General features: G+C 47.6%; 2 protein-coding genes across 2 annotated transcripts; one reads left to right on the top strand and one right to left on the bottom strand.

Moving 5' to 3' along the window:
- Window positions 1-77: 77 nt before the first annotated feature.
- On the top strand, window positions 78-8,631 carry PSMC3 (proteasome 26S subunit, ATPase 3). The gene is made up of 12 exons (XM_086748364.1): window positions 78-311; window positions 430-510; window positions 4,203-4,328; window positions 5,094-5,198; window positions 5,280-5,342; window positions 5,753-5,890; window positions 6,008-6,151; window positions 6,370-6,518; window positions 7,027-7,123; window positions 7,272-7,417; window positions 7,612-7,693; window positions 7,813-8,631. Exons 1-12 carry the CDS (start codon window positions 285-287, stop codon window positions 7,921-7,923), a joined length of 1,269 nt encoding a protein of 422 aa, XP_086604490.1. The 5' UTR covers window positions 78-284; the 3' UTR covers window positions 7,924-8,631.
- Window positions 8,632-9,714: 1,083 nt separating this feature from the next.
- Window positions 9,715-20,739, bottom strand: LOC104475390 (transmembrane protein 178B). The gene is made up of 4 exons (XM_086748365.1): window positions 20,346-20,739; window positions 13,417-13,530; window positions 12,036-12,173; window positions 9,715-10,202 (listed from the first exon to the last, which is right to left on the bottom strand). Exons 1-4 carry the CDS (start codon window positions 20,722-20,724, stop codon window positions 9,958-9,960), a joined length of 876 nt encoding a protein of 291 aa, XP_086604491.1. The 5' UTR covers window positions 20,725-20,739; the 3' UTR covers window positions 9,715-9,957.
- Between the last annotated feature and the right edge of the window lie 767 nt (window positions 20,740-21,506).

Below are 21,506 nucleotides of genomic sequence, written 5' to 3'. Positions count from 1 at the left end.
GCGGGGCCATCACTCAGCAGATTTGGCCGGCGGCACGTGACCTGCGCGGCGGCTTCCCCCTCGCCACCCCCCTGCGGCAGATTCGGCAGATCCGTCGGGACCCTGTCCGGGCGGTGGGGGCGGAGGGGTCGCGGCCGCGGCGGGGCGCCGAGGCAGAAGAGGGGTCGCGAGGCCCCCGGACCGCCTGCCCCGCTCCTTCCCGCCCTGCTGCCGGGGCGAGGAGCGCGGAATCTGCCGCCCGGAATCCACCGCCCTTGTGCGCTCGCTCGCTTCCTGGGGGAAAGATGGCGTCGGTGTGGGATGAGTCCGAGGTGAGGGGCCGGGGGCCGCGGGCCGGGCGCGGTGGCGGGGCTGGGGGAGCAGCCGAGCCGAGGCGAGGGGCGAAGCGCGGGTCGGGCCCAGGGTGACGCTGCCGTTGTGCCCCCCCAGGATGGCGTCGGCGAGGAAGTGCTGAAGATGTCCACGGAGGAGATCGTGCAGCGCACGCGCCTCCTCGACAGCGAGATCAAGGTACCGGTCGGGGCTGGGGCCGAGGAGTGGAGCCTGGCCCGGGGAGCGGGGCCTGGGCCGGGCCAGGCCGTCTGCCGGCAGCGGGGCCGCCCTCCGGAGCCCTGCGCTGCTGATGCTGGGTGGGGGCGGGCCTAACACATCCGTGGGGGCAGAAACGAGGGCAATGGAAAACAAGATGCAGTAGATTGGGTCGAGGTTTAGTAGGCTGAGGAACAGTAAGCCGCAAAGGTAGGGCAGAAATAGCAAGTAAAAGAGCTGTGGCCCGGGGAAGCCGAGGGGACGGTTGTTCTACAGAGCCTTAGTAGCTGGGAAGCTTTAGCTAAAGGTACACAAGTCATCCCCACTCTCCTAGGCACAGGGGAAGGGGGGAGCCTGTTCCATGGCCTGGGTGAAGTGGGATCATCAGGTAATTCATCTTGGAAGGGACTTCAGAAGATCTCTAGTCTGACCTGCTGCTCGAAGCCGTAACCCAGGCTGCTCTAGGCTTTATTTGGTTGGATCTTGAAAGCCTCTAAAGACAGAACGTCCACTTCTCTGGACATTCTGTGCCACTGCTTGACTGTCTCTGTGAGGATGGAGATTTGCCTTACACAGAGCCTGAACCTCTCTTGTTTCAGTCTTTGTTGTCTCATCTGCCCGCCACGCACTGCCGTGAAGTGTCTGGCTCTGTCTGCCTTATACCTTTCCTAGTGGTACTCTTCTCCAGCTGAACAAGCCCACTTCCCTCAGCTGCTTCTCACAGGGCCTGTGCTCCAGCCCCCTGAGCATCATAGTGGCCCTATGCTGAACTCAGTTCAGTTTATCAATGTCTTTGCTGTATAGGGGGGCCCAAAACTGAACAGATAGGATCTAACAAGTGCTGAGTAAAGGAGGCCGATCACTTCTCTCCAGCTAGTGGCTATACTCTTATTAGTACAACCTGCGATGCTGTTTGCCACCCTTCCTGTCTAGGTACGTTGCTGGCTTCTGTACAGTTTATTGTCCATGGAGATCCTCAGGTCCCTTTCCACTGAGCAGGTCCCCAGCCAGCCTACTGCCAGCCTGCGGCATTGCAAGGTGCTCTTCCTCCTCAGGTGCAGGGCTTTACATTTGTCCTTTAATTTTGTAAGGTTTCTGTATGCCTGTTCCTCTAGTCTCTCTTGAGTGTCAGCTCTGCCCTTGAGCACAGGGTCTGTGCCCACCAGTTTGGTATTATGTGCAAACATGATGAGAGTGCACTCCATCCTCTCATCTATGTCATTCATAAGGATGTTAAATAGGCCAGACCTGGGTAGACCTGTCCCAAGGTAGACCCATTTCACATAAAAGAGCACTTTCAACTTTAGTATAAGTTTGTCTCTACTGCTTGATGTTAGCAACATTGAGATAAATGATTTCATAAATTCTACGGAGCAACTTCATCCCACTGCTTCAGGTTTCACAAGTCATTCGGACTTATTAACATATTTTCTCGTTCTTTAAAGACAGCAAAGATAAATGTGTGTCTTGTTTTTAAATTGCAGAATACAGTAAGGAGTAAAAGCAGCCTTCTCTATTTTATAGTAAGAGCATCATAATTGAGAAGCATTTATTAGTGCTCTCCCTTCATGCAGTTTTCCTTGAATGTTTCCTAGACTGTGTTTATTAAATAAACTTATTAAATAAGATTTCTAAATTTTTTGCATTTTTAGGTAAGAGATTCTGTACTGGCTCCTGTAATAGTTCTGTCCTATGAATAAGTATGTGTTACAGCACAGTATTATGCCTAGGCATCAAGAGTTTTTAAAAGATAGTTTTTTAGAGAAGAGTGGATTTCCCCATTAGACAGAATCTCGTAAGCAAATTCAGATGTAGCCAGATCTCCTGAGACCGTTTGGTGCTACAGTCACTTCAGCGGGGATCACAAACTATGTGTTTTCAAACCGCATGACTAACCAGGAAAGGGGGGGAAACTGTGTGGGCATCAGCCAGACAGCACTGAGAAATACCTGTATTGGCCACGCTTCTTTTGATGCAGCCCAGGATGCGGCTGGCTTTCTGGGCTGCGAGCACACATTGCCAGCTCATCTCCAGCTTTTCATCCCCCAGTGCCCCCAAGTCCTTCTCCTCAGGGCTGCTCTCAATCCCTTCATCCCCCAACACGTATTGACCCCTGACCCATGTGCAGCACCTTGCACTTAGCCTTGTTGAACCTCATGAGGTTCACATGGGCTCACTTCTTGAGCTTGTCCAGGTCCCTCTGGATGGCATCCTGTCCCTCAGGCGTGTCAACCGCACCGCACAGCTTGGTGTTTTCGGCAAACTTGCTGAGGGTGCACTCTATCCCACCATCTGTCATTGATGAAAACATTCAACAGTACAGGTCCTGGTACGGACCCCTGAGGGGCAGCAGTCATCAGTGATCTCCATCTGGACATTGAGCTGTTGACCACAGTAGTAGTAAAAACTTCAGAAAAGTTGAAATTATATTAAGATGTAGGAATTTGAGCTTTCTGTCGTGCTACTAATATATGTTTGATTTGTTTCTTTTTTTTTCCTGTAGAAAGGTTTTATGTCTTAACGAAGCCTAGGCCAAGGTTAATTCAAACCATAAATTACTGGTCATAAATTGAAAAAAATTAGAGGTTTCACAGGGGTATGAAGGTGACCTTGTCACTGTGAGGGCAGTCTGACAGTGGAACAGGTTGTTCTGGAGAAATTGTATAGTCTCTTCCTTGGAAGTTTTCAAGATTCAGTTGGGCAAAGCCCTGAACAACCTAGGGAAAGCCCACAGCTGACTCTGTTCTCAGCAGGAGGTTGAACTAGGAGACCCTCCGAGGTCCTTCTCAACCTGAGTTGTCCTGTGAGTTCCGCTATTTCCCAGAGGACCTGGCTAACCTTTGTGGGCAACAAGTACTGGCTGTTACTCCAATGTTGAATGTTTTAAGGAAAAGAAAAAGTTTTTTTTCCCCTACAGAGGCAGTTAATAATGTTTGTTTCTCCTGTGTACGTCTCTGATCTGTGGTCTTGCAGAACAGAACAGTTTTACTAATATGGCACCTCTCTTTCTCTGTGTTCCAGTGGAAGCAGTGGTGGTACATCTCTTTGCAAAGGTGCTGCTAGTGCCACTGCTTTCAGTAGACATAAGCCTCAGTTCTGCTCATACTTTCAGTTTACTTTGATTCTGTACTGTGATACTTTCAGTACAGGGTTTTTCTGTTTGTTCCTGTGATATTGCATGTCATCACTTCAGTGTTCCAGCACACAATTCTTTTAACCCAGCAAAACATAACTTTAAAATAGGTGTGTGTATATGGATGCATCTAGATAGGCACATGTGTATGTATATCTAGTTACCTGTATATCTGTACATATTAAAAAATAAAAACCAAAACACGGGTGCCTTATCTAGGTCAAATCCTTATCTAGGTCATATTGCAGCCCTGTAAGCTGATGCGTTTATTAGGCTACGGTCATCCAGTGACACTGGGAACAAATTACTTAGGGATATTGATCAGTTGGAGACCAGAATGGACTGTGTAGCCTTGATTCATAACCAATTTGGGTTAATTTGCTGGCATTTCCTCTTTTTATATTATGTTTCCTGTTATACCCACTGTTTCCTCAGACATATGTTTTTATAACTGTTTTACTTTTGGAATAATGTATTAATTTTATCTTGCCTTAATCTTCTGATATTATTCCTATCTCTTTCTTCTGTGTATTGATACCAGATCATGAAGAGCGAAGTACTGAGAGTGACCCATGAGCTTCAGGCCATGAAAGACAAGATAAAAGAGAACAGTGAGAAGATCAAAGTGAACAAAACCCTGCCGTACCTTGTCTCTAATGTTATTGAGGTGAGTGCCACGTGCTCTTCTGCAGCAACATGAGAAGCATGCGCAATACATATCGGGAGGGAGAAGGGCAGGGGAGCTCATCAGTAATGTGAGACATGGCGTATTCTCAAACTACTGATGCTCCTGGAGCCAGGACTTTGAGGTTTTCCTGTTGGTTTTGTTTGTGACCTGGAAGTGCACATCACTTGCCCACTTCTTGTCTGGGTCTTTGCTTAGCTCTTGGCTGCTGTTCATCTGTGCGTAACACGGTCATCAGAGGGTGACACAGCCTTGCTTAGTGTAGACTTGGGGATGGGAAACCTGGTACGTGCTTTCTGAAACTTCTGACACAGCGAATGGAAAGCAGTGGCTCTATTACTGTATCACATTCTTTTTGTAATCCAGTAATTTTGCCAATAAGCCAAAAAATGCTGATAGTTTTCTATTTTTTTTTAAAAAAAAGGAGTTTGGTTTGTACTAGTCTTTTAAAACTTAATAAACTTAAGGCTTAATGTGAGCTACTGTAATGAGAGGAGAGATCGGTGCAATTAGCTACTACTTTGTTCTGAAGTTTATAGTGTCTTTCTGTGTGCTGTTGTGTGTTGTTTCATGAGGTAAGGAAGAAATGAATTTTTATAGGAGGGCTTTCATGCTTTCAGGATTCTGCTGCTGATGGATGGTGGGAAGTTTTATTTCTCCTACTGCATGTAATTTAGAAGCATTAATCCTGGGGTCATCCTGCTAGACTGGTTACATCGTCATGAAATCTCTCACTCTGGTTTTCAGCTGCTGGATGTTGACCCCAATGACCAGGAGGAGGATGGAGCAAACATTGACCTGGATTCCCAGAGAAAGGGCAAGTGTGCAGTGATCAAGACCTCTACGCGCCAGGTAAGATCCATGTGCCCAGCGAGGTGTGAGGAGCGCTGAAAAGTACGGCTGGTTTTGCTTACTTTGATTCCTTTCTTACAGACGTATTTCCTGCCTGTTATTGGGTTGGTTGATGCTGAGAAGTTGAAGCCTGGAGACCTAGTGGTGAGTGATGCTGTTGTGGCTGTTAGATACGATGTTGGCCAGAAAATTGTGTATGTCTTGCCCTTTAGAAAAGAGACAAATCTGTCCAGATTTCTCCAAGACCATCTCTACAATAAAATTTAAATTAAAAGATGTTATGGGTTCATATTTGTAGTACAGAAAAGTAGTTTGGGGTGTGTGTTCTTCGTACATACAATCATACAGTTAGGTGCTGAAACTGGACCCCTCTTTCTCTGAAATGTGCTAGGTTAGCTGTGACGTTCACTCTGCCAAGCTGTGGTGATTTGATGAGTGCCAGTTTCAAAGCTGGTTATTCAGGCATCCTTGAGGTCTAGTGAATCATCTTGGATTGTGTGTTTATTAATTGCTGTCTGAAGGGCCTGTTAAAACCAAAGGACTTGTGTTTACAGGGGGTGAACAAAGACTCTTACTTGATCCTGGAGACTCTACCTACTGAATACGATTCACGAGTGAAAGCCATGGAGGTGGATGAGAGACCCACAGAGCAGTACAGTGACATCGGGGGGCTGGATAAACAAATCCAAGAGGTGATACTTTATGTTTCGTTTCTGGTGTGACTGAGGACAACGGTCTTTAAACTTCAGCTCAAAGCAGATCTGTGGAGGAGAATGGGTTTATGTATTAATATTTTTCTTCTGCTGTAGCTCGTGGAGGCCATTGTCCTGCCAATGAATCATAAGGAGAAATTTGAAAACTTGGGTATACAGCCACCCAAAGGAGTCCTTATGTACGGGCCTCCAGGAACAGGGAAGACGCTTTTAGCTCGAGCATGTGCTGCCCAGACCAAGGTAAAAGGAACCTTTGAAAGCGAGAACTGCTGTAAAATAGTATCTGAAAAAGAATAAGAACACCTTCAAGGGGAGAAGTGTTATAACTGGTGTTATAAAGACTGGGATTTTCTTGTCTGTTTGCTTCCTTGGTTGTTTTAATTAATTAAGGACTTCTTGTAGTACTCAGAACTGACCCTATTGAGAAACAAGGCACAGGATTTTCTTTCACTTCCCAGGCTACGTTCCTGAAGCTTGCGGGTCCACAACTTGTGCAGATGTTTATTGGCGATGGAGCTAAGCTGGTACGTGATGCTTTTGCTTTAGCCAAAGAAAAAGCTCCTTCCATCATCTTTATTGACGAACTGGATGCCATTGGCACTAAAAGGTGAGGTGTAGGTCATGTTGTAAAGCTCTTGGGAGCTGCCTAGCAGCCCCCTTTGCCTGTGCTTATGAGGGAAGCCTATCTTAAAGCATGGCCTATTCAGAAACAGAGTGTAAAGCCAGTCACAGATAGATAGCAGTTGTCACAATCCTTGGGCTCCTGAGTGAAGTTCATGAGACTTAACATCTATCTGATGGTTTCCTGCTGTATAAAACTGTTTTCTGGTAACTGCATCAGGCACATGGAGATGTGCACCCTCATTTACCACTTGAGCCTGGACAACACTAGCCCCATTCAGCCCTAAGGACACAATAAGACTTTTAACTGCTGCTGACAGTTATTCTGGTCGCAGTCCTCATCAACATAGGTTTTCCTGTAGTTTCAAGGAGGAATCTAAGACCTTGGCCAAGGAGTGTGAGCTGCAGTCATTCTGTCTTTTTTTTGTGGTTAAAAGCATAGGGGTAGGGTGGTCAGGTTCACGTTGATAGTTTTCCTGTTGTTTCCTCCTCAGGTTTGACAGTGAGAAGGCTGGCGATCGAGAGGTGCAGAGGACCATGCTGGAGCTGCTTAATCAACTTGATGGTTTCCAGCCCAACACACAAGTCAAGGTTGGGATCTAGCAGAGAGTGCTACTGAGGTCCAGGGCGCTCTAGCAGGGGATGGAAAATAATGTCCAGGGAAGACACTTGGTGGATCCTTGAGGAGGGGAGGCCTGTCCTCCAGGTGCCTCATACTGATGACTCTGCTTCTACTTAGGTGATTGCTGCAACCAACCGGGTTGATATCTTGGACCCAGCTTTGCTCCGCTCTGGACGATTAGATCGCAAGATTGAGTTCCCAATGCCTAATGAGGAGGCCAGAGCCAGAATTATGCAGATCCATTCACGCAAAATGAATGTCAGGTATGGAAAAGGCATGGCCTTCTGGGGCTATGTTTGTCACTCACGACTGTAGCTCAGGGCTGTGGAGCGGTAGGCACTCCCTTTTGTTGAGAGCTCACTGTTGGGTTTTTAGAAGCTCCATACCTTGCTTTTTGTATTTGGTACATGTTCTCAGACTTCTTTCCCCCCCCACCCCCCTCTCCCACTCATATCAGCCCTGATGTGAACTATGAGGAACTGGCTCGCTGCACAGATGATTTCAATGGAGCCCAGTGCAAAGCTGTGTGCGTTGAAGCGGTAAGTTCCCTACATCAGCCAGCGCTGGTGGGAGGGAAATGGGAAAGCTAGCATGGAGTAACTACTTTGAACTGATGTGGTGCTCACATGCCCTCTCTAAATACTGTCTCGTTGGGCAGGGGATGATTGCCCTCCGCCGTGGAGCTACAGAGCTCACCCACGAGGACTACATGGAAGGAATTCTAGAGGTTCAAGCAAAGAAAAAAGCCAACCTGCAATACTATGCGTAATCTCTGCCCAGTCAAGGTTGTGGCCAGGACTAGACCGGACTTTACCAGTTATTTTCTGTCTGGAAAAAATAAAGCATTTTTTCCCTCTAAAAACAAATCTGTGATGTATTAGGGCTGTCACCCTTGCTTGGTGGTTCTACAAAAGGTTCTTACCTGCAAAAACGAAGGTGACAAGCTCCTGTCCACAGTGCCCATCACTCTGCCTTTGGAGCCTCCTCCTGCTAGAACTGGATTAAATCCTGCTCTGCTACTTCTGGATGAGGACCAACAGGTTATACTGCAGTAAGTATACTTTGAAACTGGTGAACTGTAGCTGACACAGCATCCCCTGTTTTTTACCTGTGCAGCCAGTGAACAGACTGTTCAGCTTTGTCAGAGTCTGTGAAACTTTTGAACTAATGCTCATTTTGCAAGGGAACAATGAACACGATTCACACGTGAATAAATGATGTTTTAACTTGGTCATTTAAACTCTGGGAGCTTTAACACCATGATACATATGTGAGCTCTCTGGTGAATCAGTCTGGTAATTAGTCAGAAAGAATGCAAGGTTTCATCCACTGAGCAAGTCTTTCAGTACTTTTAATGCCAGTTGAGAAGTACAACTTCCATTTAAAAATTACACTTTTCATAAATACACTGACTTTAGCATTAAATATCTTACATGCCACTGTATTGTATTTTAAATACAATGTAAACATCTCCAAATGCTGGCCATCTCATCTTTACCTGTGCAGTTTTTGGACACTTGGGAGAGGGGCGGGGATGTGAGGGAAGAAAGAATAGATGAATGAAAGAAAAATGCACCCCAAAGTACTGTGGCTGATGTTCCTGAGTTAGCCCTAGTACTTGCACTGGTTCCAAGGTCCTTACTGCTCATTTTGGAGAGGGAGCTTGTTCCAGCAGAGCACACGTGTTCACACCCTGTGCTCAGGGGGCATTTGACATGAGAAAGGGGTGAGTGGTGAAGTGAGCAGAAGCCACGCGTTCCTGAGGAAAATACACTGCGGTTCCTTTGGACGTTAGTATTAGAGGGGGCTGTATATCTGCCATTTTAGCCGTGTGGCTATTTCAGCTTAGGGAGAAATACTCATCTCCTTTCACAGAACAGAGGTTGCACCCACAAGTTAATTGGCGGGGGGGGAGAAAGTTGATCCCAGCAGCTCAAACTATGACGTGCTTTCAGAAATATACCCTGGCCTCGAGTGGAATAGTTATAAGCTGCACGTTGTATACATCTCTCCATTATATATGTTAGTTAGCCAAATGAGTACCCTTACCTGTATAAGAAGCTAAGGAAAACTTTCCCCTCCCTTCCTAAAGCCAGAAAGAGTTGGGTTTTTTGGTTTGTTTTTTTTGTTTGTTTTTTTTTGTTTTTTTTTTTTTTTTTTAGAGCCTGGCTGCTCAATTCCAGCAAGCTCTTTTTGGAAACAGCTTTAGTAGTGAGCAAATAGCTGATACCACAGCATGGAATAGCACAGATTCCCGATTTAAATGAATTAATACTAAGAATGGGCTAATTCTTTGGCCTAAACCTCGGCTTCGATCAAGGTTCTTTTGGGAAATGATGGCCTGAGCCAACACTAGACACGCCTGTTGCAAAAGTGTTCAAGCCAACTTCATGTAGCTCCTTACCCTAATTTGGGTCTGAATTGCACAGACCTGCAGCAATAGAGTTGGTGCGTAAACATCCCTTACAACTGGACAAGAACAGGACCATGGAGGTACAGTTCAAAAAACAGCACAAAAAGAAAAAAAGCCACAGCCTTGGACTTAATCCCTTGTAAACAGAAGAAAAAAAAAATTTAAAAGAACTGTCCCCCTTAAACCATCAGTGAGAAAATTGGCAATAATTCAAACCTGGAGTTACTTGCAATGTCTGTCCACGACTGGAGGCTGTAGCAGCATCCCATGGGCTGGTATTTCCACAGCGCTGGCACTGCTCTCCACACGCTGACATGCCACCTCTTCCTGGTGTTAACCCACAGCTCTGCCCAGGCTGCGCTTTCCAGAGTCTCTCCTCACTCCCTCAGGTCACACGGCCCCATTTTCTTGTCTGGGTTTTTGTACGGACGCCCGAGAAGTGTTGAGTGACGGGGCCAATGTGCAGAGGAACCCAGCCAGCAGGGTGAGGCCCAGGCCTCCCCAGGCACAGAACATGGACCAGCCATAGCCATGACTGATGTCCTCCGGCAGCCCGTAGACGTAGCGAGGATAGCGAGAGAGCTCAAAATTGATCCCAGCTACGCATGTGCAGAGTGAGATGATACAGCAGGTACCTGCAGGAGAAAAGCCAGAGGATTCTACACTGCCCTCAGACAGGTTAATTATGTGCTGGGTCCGCCCCCCCCCCCCCCCCCCCGATATTTTCAAAGTCATTAATTTTCAAAATCAAGAATTACTTTTTTTTTTTTTTTTGGTAGTCTTACCAGTCACTCTTCTTATACAACTGGGAAAGAAAAGGAAAAAAGAAAAGGCAAAATCTGTAGGACTACAGGATACCTCATTTCACAAATAACCAATATTGCCCTACCAGCCTCTGCTGCTATTTCAAATTCAGCCAGGTGTCGTTCATCATGCTTCAATTCTGCTGAGACTTCATTTATTTCCAATGACTAAAGTCATCGGGTTCCTGGCAGCACTTGGGCAGTCTCTCCTATGGAAGGTAAACAGCTGAAGCCCAGGGCTGCGAAGTGCAGCATTGCTTGGTTTCTACTAAGAACGTGCCGGCTCCTGCCAGCTGTAGCCTAGGCCTACAGAAAATGCCCAGGGTTTTTTTGTCATCTGCTATGCTTTCACTAAGCACCTCTACAGAGGAGCAAAAAAGCTGCAGAAACTTACACCACAAGGCACTCTAGAATGGCTAATACACGCTAGTACACTAGACTCAAGGTCAAGGTGACCACTTTCCAGCTCTGGATCTGTGTCTAAATACTAATGACAGCTCTTAACTGCTGCCAGCACGTCCATCATGGTAAGTGCAGAAGCACTCGAAGGGGATGCACTCTGCCTGTTCCACTTACACTACTCTCTTACTGCTGTGCTATAAAGAAATGAAAATGGTCCTAAAGGAAACTGGAGTTAAGCAGCATGTAAGATGATCATGCACAAGCCTAACTTCCAGCCTTTCTAGCATCACGTCATGTCAGCAGGGTGGTTTGCTGTGCAGCTCCTCAAAAAAAAAAAACAAACCACCCCACTCTTTGAGAAGGCTCACCTATGGCAAGGGACGATTCACCTCACCCTACTCCAACAAGCGGCACCGAACGAGTGTCACACCTACCTGTTTAATTGGTACTGATGCTGGTTTATCACCAGGTTCCTTGCTTGCAGCCATTACAGATGTTGACACTGGGCCTCTAGGGTACCAGCTCTGGCTTTTAAGCAGAGCCTTATTTCTTCTTCATAATTGAAAGTTGCCCATGTACTGCTTGCACTTTGAGAGTCCCCATCCTTGACGCATCTCAGTAGCTGACTCTTTTGGTGTGTTTGTTGCTAGTATGCCACTTTCAAATAAAAACAAAGCACTGCCCATTTTTGAGCTGAACCATCAAAGGTCAGAAGACCTTTAGCTACACAGAAAGTCTGCTCCTAGCCAGGGGGAACATATGTAACACATGAGCTCGGGTCCTTACTGCTGGGCCAGGGTTCTCCATGCTTGGCTAGGTTGGGACTTCGTTGTGACCCAAAGATGTGAGCATGTCTGAGCAGCAGCAAGGTGCTCTATACTGGTTTGTTTTTTTTTTTTTTTCTCTTTGTTAAGATTTGCTAGGGCAAACTGAGTTGAGCTGTCTGCAGGAGCTACAGGGTCCATATACTCAGAGCAGGCAAGGACTGTGCTCATCACACACATGGTCCCTGTGGCTACACACCAGCTCTCCAGAGCAGAAGGCTTGTGTACATTCAGCAGAGTCTACTCAGCAACATGCAAATACCCATGCCAGGACAGGTCCTGCTCGGTGCTGGAAGTGGTAACTGCACTCTGCTGATGGTTTGCTGCACTAAGAACTGCTTCACGTGTTTGCTACGGGCTGACTTCACTTTTAAAAGCACCTCCCCAGCCACCAGTGCTGACTGTGGTGACTTCAGGAGTAGAAGCAAAAGGCTCTCACCTCCCATTAGGAAGAGCAGCCCCGCCACATACTGCATGAGCTCCTGCTGCTTGCAGCAGCCCAGCACACCAATGATCCACCCAAACAGGATGATGGAGACCGCCATGCCAATGAAGCCAGCTGTCATCCTCCGAAGATCTGAGGAAAGAGAAAGGAGAAAAGAAAGAAGACCATGAACATGGCGGCACCCGACAGGACAGCTGGGGAGAGTCCAGATAGATTTAGATTTGCTGGTTCTAAAGTTTATACTTCACGCATGGATGACTCCTGTAGCTTCTCTGAGGCAGACACTTTGCCCATTACACTGAAACAAAGGGAATCCAGCTAACTTGACTCCCTCCTGCTGTACAACTAGTAAGCATTCCTGTCCCCATCAAGAGCACTACTGGCCAAATACTCCCCAACACGGGACAGAAGGGATGCATTATGAATTCGGCAACGATTTGTAAATGTTAGTACTGCACGGGCTTTTTCTTTTTTTTTCTGGCAGTGTGCTGCTTTGAGATGGGGTTTGTTGGGTGAGTGTCTGCTGAAAATAGAAATAAAAGAAGTGAGAGGGGACGCTGAAGAGAAGTAAAGGACTAGTGCATGGAAGGCAGGCAGTGTGAACTGGAAAGAGGAATGGTGGGAGGACCGAAGCAGACAGCAGATCAATACAGGATGATGGGGAAAAACTCCAGTAAAGCTCTAATAAAAAAGCTTGGGCTCCAGTGATACGAACAGCACTTTGCCATCCATAATACAAGTTCTGTGCTTGTCTCTTCCTAGTTCAGTCTCTAGCTGGGGTTCCTCAGCACTGAGGCTCGCATGACAGGGGCTCGGCAGAATTATGTGAGGCAACAGAACCAGAAAACAAACACAGAGAAAAGCAGGAGCAGAAAAAAAAAAACAATTAAATCACTGTCACTGACAGGCTACAAGTCAGTCATCTGTGCGGGAAGGACTTCCACATGAGGCAGCTTGTGGGACAAGAGCTGGTCACAGGAGGTTGCAAAGACAAACCAAGATGTTCCCTAAAAGAGCTGCACCACGTCACTGGTGTGCACGCAAAAAAATGCAACATGGTCTCCTATACAGGCTACACGGTGATGCAGCACCTTTGCTGTAAGCCAGCTAGGCATTGTCGGTCCCCAGATCCACAATATGATGACATTTGCAACACACTACACACACACCTGTATTCCTGAATTCACTGCTTAAGCCCCTCCAAATCTCATGGCCCCTTCCAATTACACCATCAGCTGCTTGCCCTTCCTCACTAACAAATAGGTATTTATGCTTAGAGCCCAGTGACGGCAAGCTGATTCAGAGCCCTCACCTGGCATTGCATTCAGGCATCAAGTAATCCATAGAATCTTGTACGCCGCTTGGGGTTACTTACGGAGCGCATGCCACTCGTCCTGCCGGATGGTGTTGGTGATGTTGATGGGTAAGTTGCGAGGCAGAGAGCTGGAAGTGTAGTGGTACTTCACAGCAGTGCAGCGCTGAATAACTCCTGTAAAAGAGACATCAGTGTGAAACAGCACGAAACCCCTGCGCCTTGCACTTGCTGCTGAATTCCTGGCCCAGCAGAGTTCACACAGAGGAAGCCTCAGTTCAGGAACAGAGCAAAGGGAACAAAAAAAGAGCTGTTCGCTTCAAAGTCTTCAGGCATTAGGAGAGGAGGGAGCCTTGCTACAAATAGACACCGTCAAGGAGGGAGCAAGGGGCTGACCCAGGCAGGCTCCAAGAAGGCAGAGCTGAAGTTAAACAATAACTGGCAGTCACCAAAAACGGCTCCAGAAGCTTCCCAAAGGAACTGGCATGATCTCTTTGGGATGACTGTGGAGACAAGAACACGGCCAAGTACCAACAGGACGGCTTTGTCTCTAAGAAGACAGAGTCCAATCACTTGAAATTTGGAATGAAAGCTGGGAAGTGAACTGCATGGGACAAAAGTCTGAATTCACCCGAGCAGTCATTGGCTCTTTGAATAATAGCACCCAAGTAGGTTTGTTTGCATTATAGCTTAAAGAAAGATGCACCCCAGATGCAAATGCTCACTCTTCTTGAAAGGGATTTTTAGATTAGAAAACAACTGATAACAGAGAAGACCCTAGAGGGTGAACGGAGAGGAAGGTGCCTTGCCCTCCCTGTTATGAATAAAGCCGGGGCCCAGCAGGAGAATAAACGTGGATGGTGGAGTGGAAGAGAATAGCCAGAAAGGTAAGAGAGCTAAAAAGCACAAAAAGTTCCCCTTAAACAATGGCTGTGTGCTCATTACTGCTATTTGAATGCTGGGGCAGAAGAACCATTCAGACACAATCAGGTGGCCAGTGAGCTGATTAAGAACAATCACTAGCAGGGAGCCGCAGAGGCAGTGACCAGCTCCGCAAAAGAGCTACAAAACCCAGGAGACAAATGGGCTTTATGCTGCCCCCGCAGCAATGGGAAGCATGGTTTAGTTCTCTGACAATGTTGGCTGGGACTGTACTGACCTGGTTCCCTCAAGGACCTGCGAAGAGGAAGCCCCTGCTTCACACGATGAGGAATTGCACTCGAGAAGCCGAGCCAATTCCAGCCATCAGGCCAGGGAGGGAAAGGTGATCTGAACTGACCCACACGAACAAAAGAATGACATTTATTTCCGAGTGGAACAAGCAGACATGTAACAAGTGTGCCCCAAAAGGGAGGAACTCAAAGCTAGAGTTCCAGAAGCCTCTGAGCAACAAAGCATTTCAAGTGGGTCCCTGTCCCTGTCTGCGCTTCCCACCACCTCCTTCAGTTCCCTGCCGCCTCCCCTGACACCACAGGGCGCTGGCAGCGATACACCCCTGACACACAGACTTGCTGCCCTTCATCTTCAGCCACTCGCCCCTGACCCTGCGGAGCAGCGCACGCTCTTTGTGGTTATTTCAGAACAAGCCTGCAGTTCTGCCTGAGCAAACGGATCAGCAAGACAACCCAGTATCAGAGGAGGCCAGCTCATTTGCAAAAGCTCCGTAAACATCTGAACTAAGAACTTAGGCCACATACAGCACATCACAATGTCTAACTAAATTTCACCTCTAACTGTTGACTGAATTAAATTTCAGTGTTGGCCTGACTTACGTGTGTTATTGAACATGTCTATGCTACAAACTAATGACATCAGACTTTAGATTACAATGCACTGGATTCATTAAAAGTCAGATCTATGCACTTACATATTCTGATGATAAGAGTACGATACATGAAGCAGTATTTCATATAAGAGCAAGGATTACTACTTTTACAGCTCATTAAAGAAAAATCAAAGACTAGAGATGTACATCCCTCATGATCAAAGCTATGGACTCCTCAGCTAAAACGTCACTGAGAAAATCTTTGCTCTGTCTTATTACAAGAGTTTAAATGGAGGCTAAAATAAAACCTCTCCACCTTCTTATACAAATTTGGTTATTTAGAAGTTTTCAAATATCAATTTGTTCTGCCTCTGGTTTAAAAACTTTACTCCTAATCCTTTCTTCCCCAGAGTTCAAAGTGCTAATTTTATGTAGGTGGCACATAAAGTTACAGTAAAACAGCAAGTTTGCAAAACTAATAGCTAAGGAGTTAGCTCATTTTAGGGTTTATGCTCAGCTCTGACCTCTAATCCATGGGCTTGGTGACAGCCTTTGATTACACCATAGCAAGCCATTTTTTTTGGATAAGATTCCCATTTCTCTGAGAGCACAGGCTGGACCTGCTCTGGTGTAAGCCACCGTAGGCTAAACAAGGGAGGTCTCTCTTGGTAGGTCTGCTAGAAAAGCTGAAACAGGTAGGCAAGGGGATGAGGGAAGCAGTGAGGGTGGCCTCTCAGCTGAATACCTCCCCACTTTCTCCCAGAAAATTATAACATGCACCCAGGCAATTCTGAGTAGCCAGATTTTGCATCTACAGCCACTTGTTCATGCTTCCCATTTCCCGAGTGAATCTCTAAGTCTAATTTGCAGAGAGACAATACACTCAAATATAGCCAGGTGCTCCATGAGGCTGCATTCAGAGTGATACAACACCTTGTTCTCTATGTACTCAAGAAAAAAAAAAAAAGATTAAAAAAAATCAAAATCAGGTTTGCAGTCTCAAAGTTATCACGAAGTCAAAGGTATCTCAGCGTTACTCCAGTAAGTCCTTTGTCCTAAGCCCTTACCTACCTTAAACCCCAGTCTATAAACAGGGGCAGCATCCAGCCCTCCAGTTCAGAAACCTGCTAGCAACGGGATTTCACTCTTCTTTGTGCACAAGCACCATTACGAAAGCTGGCCAAAATTAAAACCTTTGCTTTCAGGCAAGTGCTTGAACAGAACGGAGTCATGCAGTGAACAGCAAGTAAGCGAGCGTTATCTTTTTTGGCACGCGAGTAAGTTGAGAATACAGGACAGAAGGGGGCAGGTGCTCGTGTCATTAGCTTACCACGAAGCACGTGTACAAGAAAACGGTCGCACAGGCAGCCTGATCCGAGCATTTCTTAGGGAGTTTAAAAGAACACTGTGCAAGTTGCACCATGTGTGCAATTTTCTTGATTAAAAAAGAAACGTCAGAAGCAATGAACTGCATCTGGCAGTGTCACATTGACACGTTCATGGCCAAGCAACACGCCCTCCCACAGCCAACATTGTTGCTCACACCTTGTCCTCAGTGTGTTGGGTTTTTTTTTTCCCTCAGAATTGCAACTGCAGGTAGGTTCCCTCCCTGTACCCTCTCACAACCCTTGGGACACTGCATGTCAGTGTCCCTGGACAAGTCCTTTCTCCTGACTGAATATGAAGGCTGGGAACGATCAGAGGATGCTGGCTAGTAAGAGTTTCTGGACCTCCAGATACTCAGGCAGAGCACAGGCCCCTTGTGCCTGGGCTGCCAGACACCTGGAAACACAGATGCAGGCCTTCTGTAACACGTTCAGTCTGTAATCCTGGGCTCAGCACACCCTGAGGTCTGGCCCTCCCCTCTCTCATGCCCCAGGAACAAGCGGGCACGGAAGCTCCCTGGCCTATTCCCACCATTTCTGCCCAGGACTGTGGAGGGCATCACAGCTGTAGGATCACTCTGTCCACATCGTGACCTAAAGGCCACCAGAGCTGGTAAATCAACCCTCCTTTAAAACACCACAACAACTCTTACAGAGTGTATTTACTAAGAGATCGTACTTACCGATGGCCATGATCAACCAGACTGAGTTTATTAAATATGCCACTGCAATAGATGCCCTACAGACCTCACAGTCATTCCTGTAACTCTCCCAGTTTGTTATCACTTGGAAAGGATGGGAAGCACAGGCAGCAGGACTGAGCAGTTTTCCCTCAAGGGCCTCATTACTTCCACAAGCTGCTCTGCTCCTCTCCTTAAGCGTCCAGTCGTTCTTCTGCCCAGTATACGTGAGACCTACCAGTCCCAGCTCAGAGCCTTTTCAGAGCAAGCTTGAAAAGCAATAAAATGCCCAGTTCATGAACGGTCATAAACCTTTTCTTTTTTAACTCCTTCAATTTACCCACATTAAATGTGTGTTGTTCAAATGAACCCACCAAGCCACCCAAAGAAGTCTATTAGAACAGATCTTTCCCAATTAATCATTTTCTACTGTCACCACTTTGTAACACTTTTTTCATATTAATAGAGAAGACCACTAGACAGCATATAATAAATCCCGGCAGGACCACACTACTTAAGAATTCTCCATGCAAAATGTTTTCTGTGGCAGCATCAGTTACTCGATGTGTAACCCACACAGCACAGGCTCTGCAAGACAACGTACAGTGCTCAAATTCTTACGCTCACAGAGTCCCTCCCTCCACACACAGATCCTCTGTTTCCCTACCAAGTGCTTCAGTTCTTTAGCTGCTGTCTTCGACTGATTGCTAATCTCCATTTCCCCATTTGTTTAGTACATAATTTCTTCTTTTTCCTTCTTAATTGCATTTTTTAAATGAAACTATCTATTTTTTCACAGCTCCAAAATAGTGATTTTGCATTTTAAGAGAAATCCCACACATCATTCCCCTCTTAGATTTAAACATTTCCCACCTCTCAGTTTTGCTCTATATTTTTTATTCCTGCTTCTTTCTTTTAAATATATAAAGCAAATATATTTTACATATTTTTAAAAAATATATATCATATATAAATGTATGCATGCATATGCATCATCAGCTAAAATGCTCAAGTATGAAAGTTTCCACAGAACTTCTTTGGAATAGTAGCAGTAGATAAATACTGAATTAGAAATCCTTGGAATTATCTAAATGGATACAAGCACTTACGGACTTACTTAGTAATTTATTCAGAACTCAAGAGAGACCCAGAAAGGAAATAAATCTTATTCTAGAGGTATTAGAAAATGAAGAGTACAAACCCTAATCAAAATGATCACTAGACTCTCACCAAAAAAAAAAATCCCTATTTATTCCTCTGTCACTAAAAGTCTATAAAAATCTCTAGTTTCGGGAGTATTTGGAACATAAGAAAGCATCATACATCACTAAAGAGCTAGCTGAAAACTTACTGCAAATCGAGAAGAAAGAAGGACTTTCAGAGGTGCACAGCAGTAGTGATCTTCAGTTCACATTAGGAAAAAAAAAACCCCACCTATTTTTTCCTCTTTGGAAGCCCCAGATGTAGGATGGTGCTTGAGAGAACAGCTCTGCCCCAGCCACACCTGACCACTGGCCAGAAAAGGCTGCTTCATCACAGCTGGCAGAGCAAAGATAGACTCAGCGGGAACAAGGAAAGGCTGCTAGTAAAACAGGTCAGGGGAAGGGATACGAACAGAGCCATATCTATTTAAAGATCTGACTCTGTAAGAACTATTGTTAATAATTTCCCTCTAGAAGATAACGCATAAATCTCTGCAGTAGCAACTGCAGACCTAATGGGCAAAGAATATGAGGGAAGCAAGGCTCGTAGGGAAAGGCAAGCTCTTTTATTAGAACAGCTGAAGAAAAAAAAAAAGAATGTAGAAGGAAAACCTTTTGGATTCAGAGTCCCTCCCGTTTTATCCATCAGACGCTGAGGAAGATCATTCACCACCCTGTAACGCCCTCACGCATGCAAAATGCAGACTCTGGCCTCTCTGTCCGATCGTTGTAGTGTTGGGAAAATACCCCAGAAACAGAAGTACTGGAGACCAAACTAGTATTCTTCCCATCCCTTCCCCTAGCCTTCGCTAATCTCAACGGAAGCTGAAACCATCTGGCTTGATGTGAAGCAAAAAAAATAGATAAATATTTTACATGACAGGCACAATTAATAGAGAGAAATTAACGAGCAGCCTTTTAGTGAAATGAGATCAACACAGAAATAAAAATGAAAATGCATAAAATGGATCCTAGGAGACTAAACAGAAAAAGAAGCTAATCACACAGCACTAGAAATTCTAAAAGAGTCGCTGCCGTGCATGGGGAAGAACGGACAAAGACGAGCTGAGCTTCACAGTGCCAGTCTATCCATCCTCTGCTGTGCAGGACTGGCGTCACAGTTGGAAGCCACACTGAAGAACTGCTCCCACTTTCTTAAGATAGCATTTCCATTTTGTGCCTCAGTGGAAGCACTTCTCCCAACTCCTACTCTCCCTGTGCTAATATGTACCTGCTGGAACAGCGAGTCCTGTTATTTATCGTTAACCATACACGGCATTTCTTAGCCTAAGCTTGTTTTAGATGTCATTTATGTTGACTTAGTGGGTCAACCCGCTACATTATTTGTACCATCCGGTCCAGGAACTGTATTCCTACTTCGTGAACTGCTTAGCTTTGTGCTGTGCGCCACAACAGCGGAAGATCCGCAGCTTTCTCTCCTGTCACCCCCGGAACCCTGAATGACATCTGCCACCATGAAGGTCTGGCAATCCACTGCAGCAAGGGGAACTCCCCCACGCTAGAACACGAACAACAGGTCACTTTCCTCTTGCTGCAAGCATCGCAGAGCTACAAACAGCACTGAACGTTCCTCAGTGCTCAATAACAAGAAGGTGTCAGGGCTGGGAGAACGCCCACCAAGACCCTGCTCGAGTGTCGGGCCCCGCACCGAAGGGGCTCTCCCCGGCCGCGGTCCCACCCAGCACTGCAGCTTTTTAAGCGCCAGGGAGGCGCACGAGACCCCGGCATCGGGGAAGGGGCCACGGTCGCCGCTTCCCGCGGCCAGGGACACCCGAAGCCACCGAGGCCGCGGGGGGCTGCACCCGCGCCCTCCCCTCGTCCGCTTCACGCCGCCGCCGCGGCGGCCACGCTCAGCACCACGGACAGCGGCGAGGCCCCGCTGCCACCCCGCCGGGGCCGGGGCCGGGGCTCCCCCCCACCCCCAACTCCCCCGCCGCACCTTTCCGGATGAGCTCCTCGCTGTCCGGCTCGTAGCCCGCCCGGTGGCAGCGCCTCCAGAGCCCAGAGACGGTGGAGTTGAAGCGGCGGCCGCAGTGCGAGTCCAGAGCGGCGGCGGCGGCGGCCGGGGCGGGGGCCGGGGGCCGTCCGGGCAGCAGGGCCCGCGGGGGCCGGGCGCGGAGCGGCAGGTGCGAGCTGGGCGCCGACATGGAGCCGGGAGGGTCGCTGCGCTTGTGGCCGAAGCCGCGGCAGCGCTCACGGTGCCGCCGGGCGTCCGTCTCGTACCAGGAGTCGGTGCCGATGGCCACGGCCAGGAGGGCGAGGGCGGCGGCGGCCAGGAGCAGCCCGGAGCCGCTCAGCGCCTGAGCCGCAGCCGCCATCTTACCGCGCCGGGGGCGGCAGGGGCGGGCGCTTCCCCTGCAGCCCGGCTGGGGGCCTCCGCCCGCCGCGCCGCCCCCGGAAGGGAAACGGGGCCAGTGCCCCCCGATCCTCGACGGCTGGGGCCCAGCTGTGAGCTCGGTCCTGCAGGGGTCCCAGGGCCGCTCGCCGCCCCCCCGCCACAGCCGGGCAGCCGGGGGGCGGGGGTGCCCGCTCGTAGGGGCCCCTCCGACGCCAGAGCTGCCCTCCGGGGCCGGCCTGCCCGGAGGGGAGAAGGGCAGAGATCGGTCCCGCTAAGGGCGAGGGGCCGCGGGATCGAGCAGTTCTTAAAACGTGGATGAAACACAAACACCACTACCGGTCGCTTTTGTTGGCATTTTGCTTACAATTTCTCCTCAACCCTTCATTATCAGCTAATGGAAGATAAGGCCTGAATTGCTGAAAAATGTCACTCCATTTGATGCAATGAGAAGCAGGCTGAATCCAAGCCATTAGTTAAATGCAACATTTCCAAGGGCACAAAATCCCTTTTGATCCCGCGTGTTCATCAATGGGACTTGTGCCTCCAGCCGCAGCACTGTCAGGCCCCGCAGCCGGTTGCTGGGGCATTGGCTTTTCAATTCTGGCCTCCAGCTAAAATGATCTAGTGATATGGTAAGTCTAAACTACAAATTTAATGTCCAGCTTTAACATTCTTTGTTTGGATTGTTAAAAATACTTCAAATTGTCTCCCAGGAGCAACTCCTGAACTGTAGGAGCTTCGGATCCTTTCCCATCCCCCTTC

The sequence above is a fragment of the Chlamydotis macqueenii genome, chromosome 5 (genome assembly GCF_036417535.1).
Source record: "Chlamydotis macqueenii isolate bChlMac1 chromosome 5, bChlMac1.mat, whole genome shotgun sequence".
NCBI lineage: Eukaryota > Metazoa > Chordata > Aves > Otidiformes > Otididae > Chlamydotis > Chlamydotis macqueenii.
This window is presented reverse-complemented; position numbering and strand designations above follow the sequence as displayed.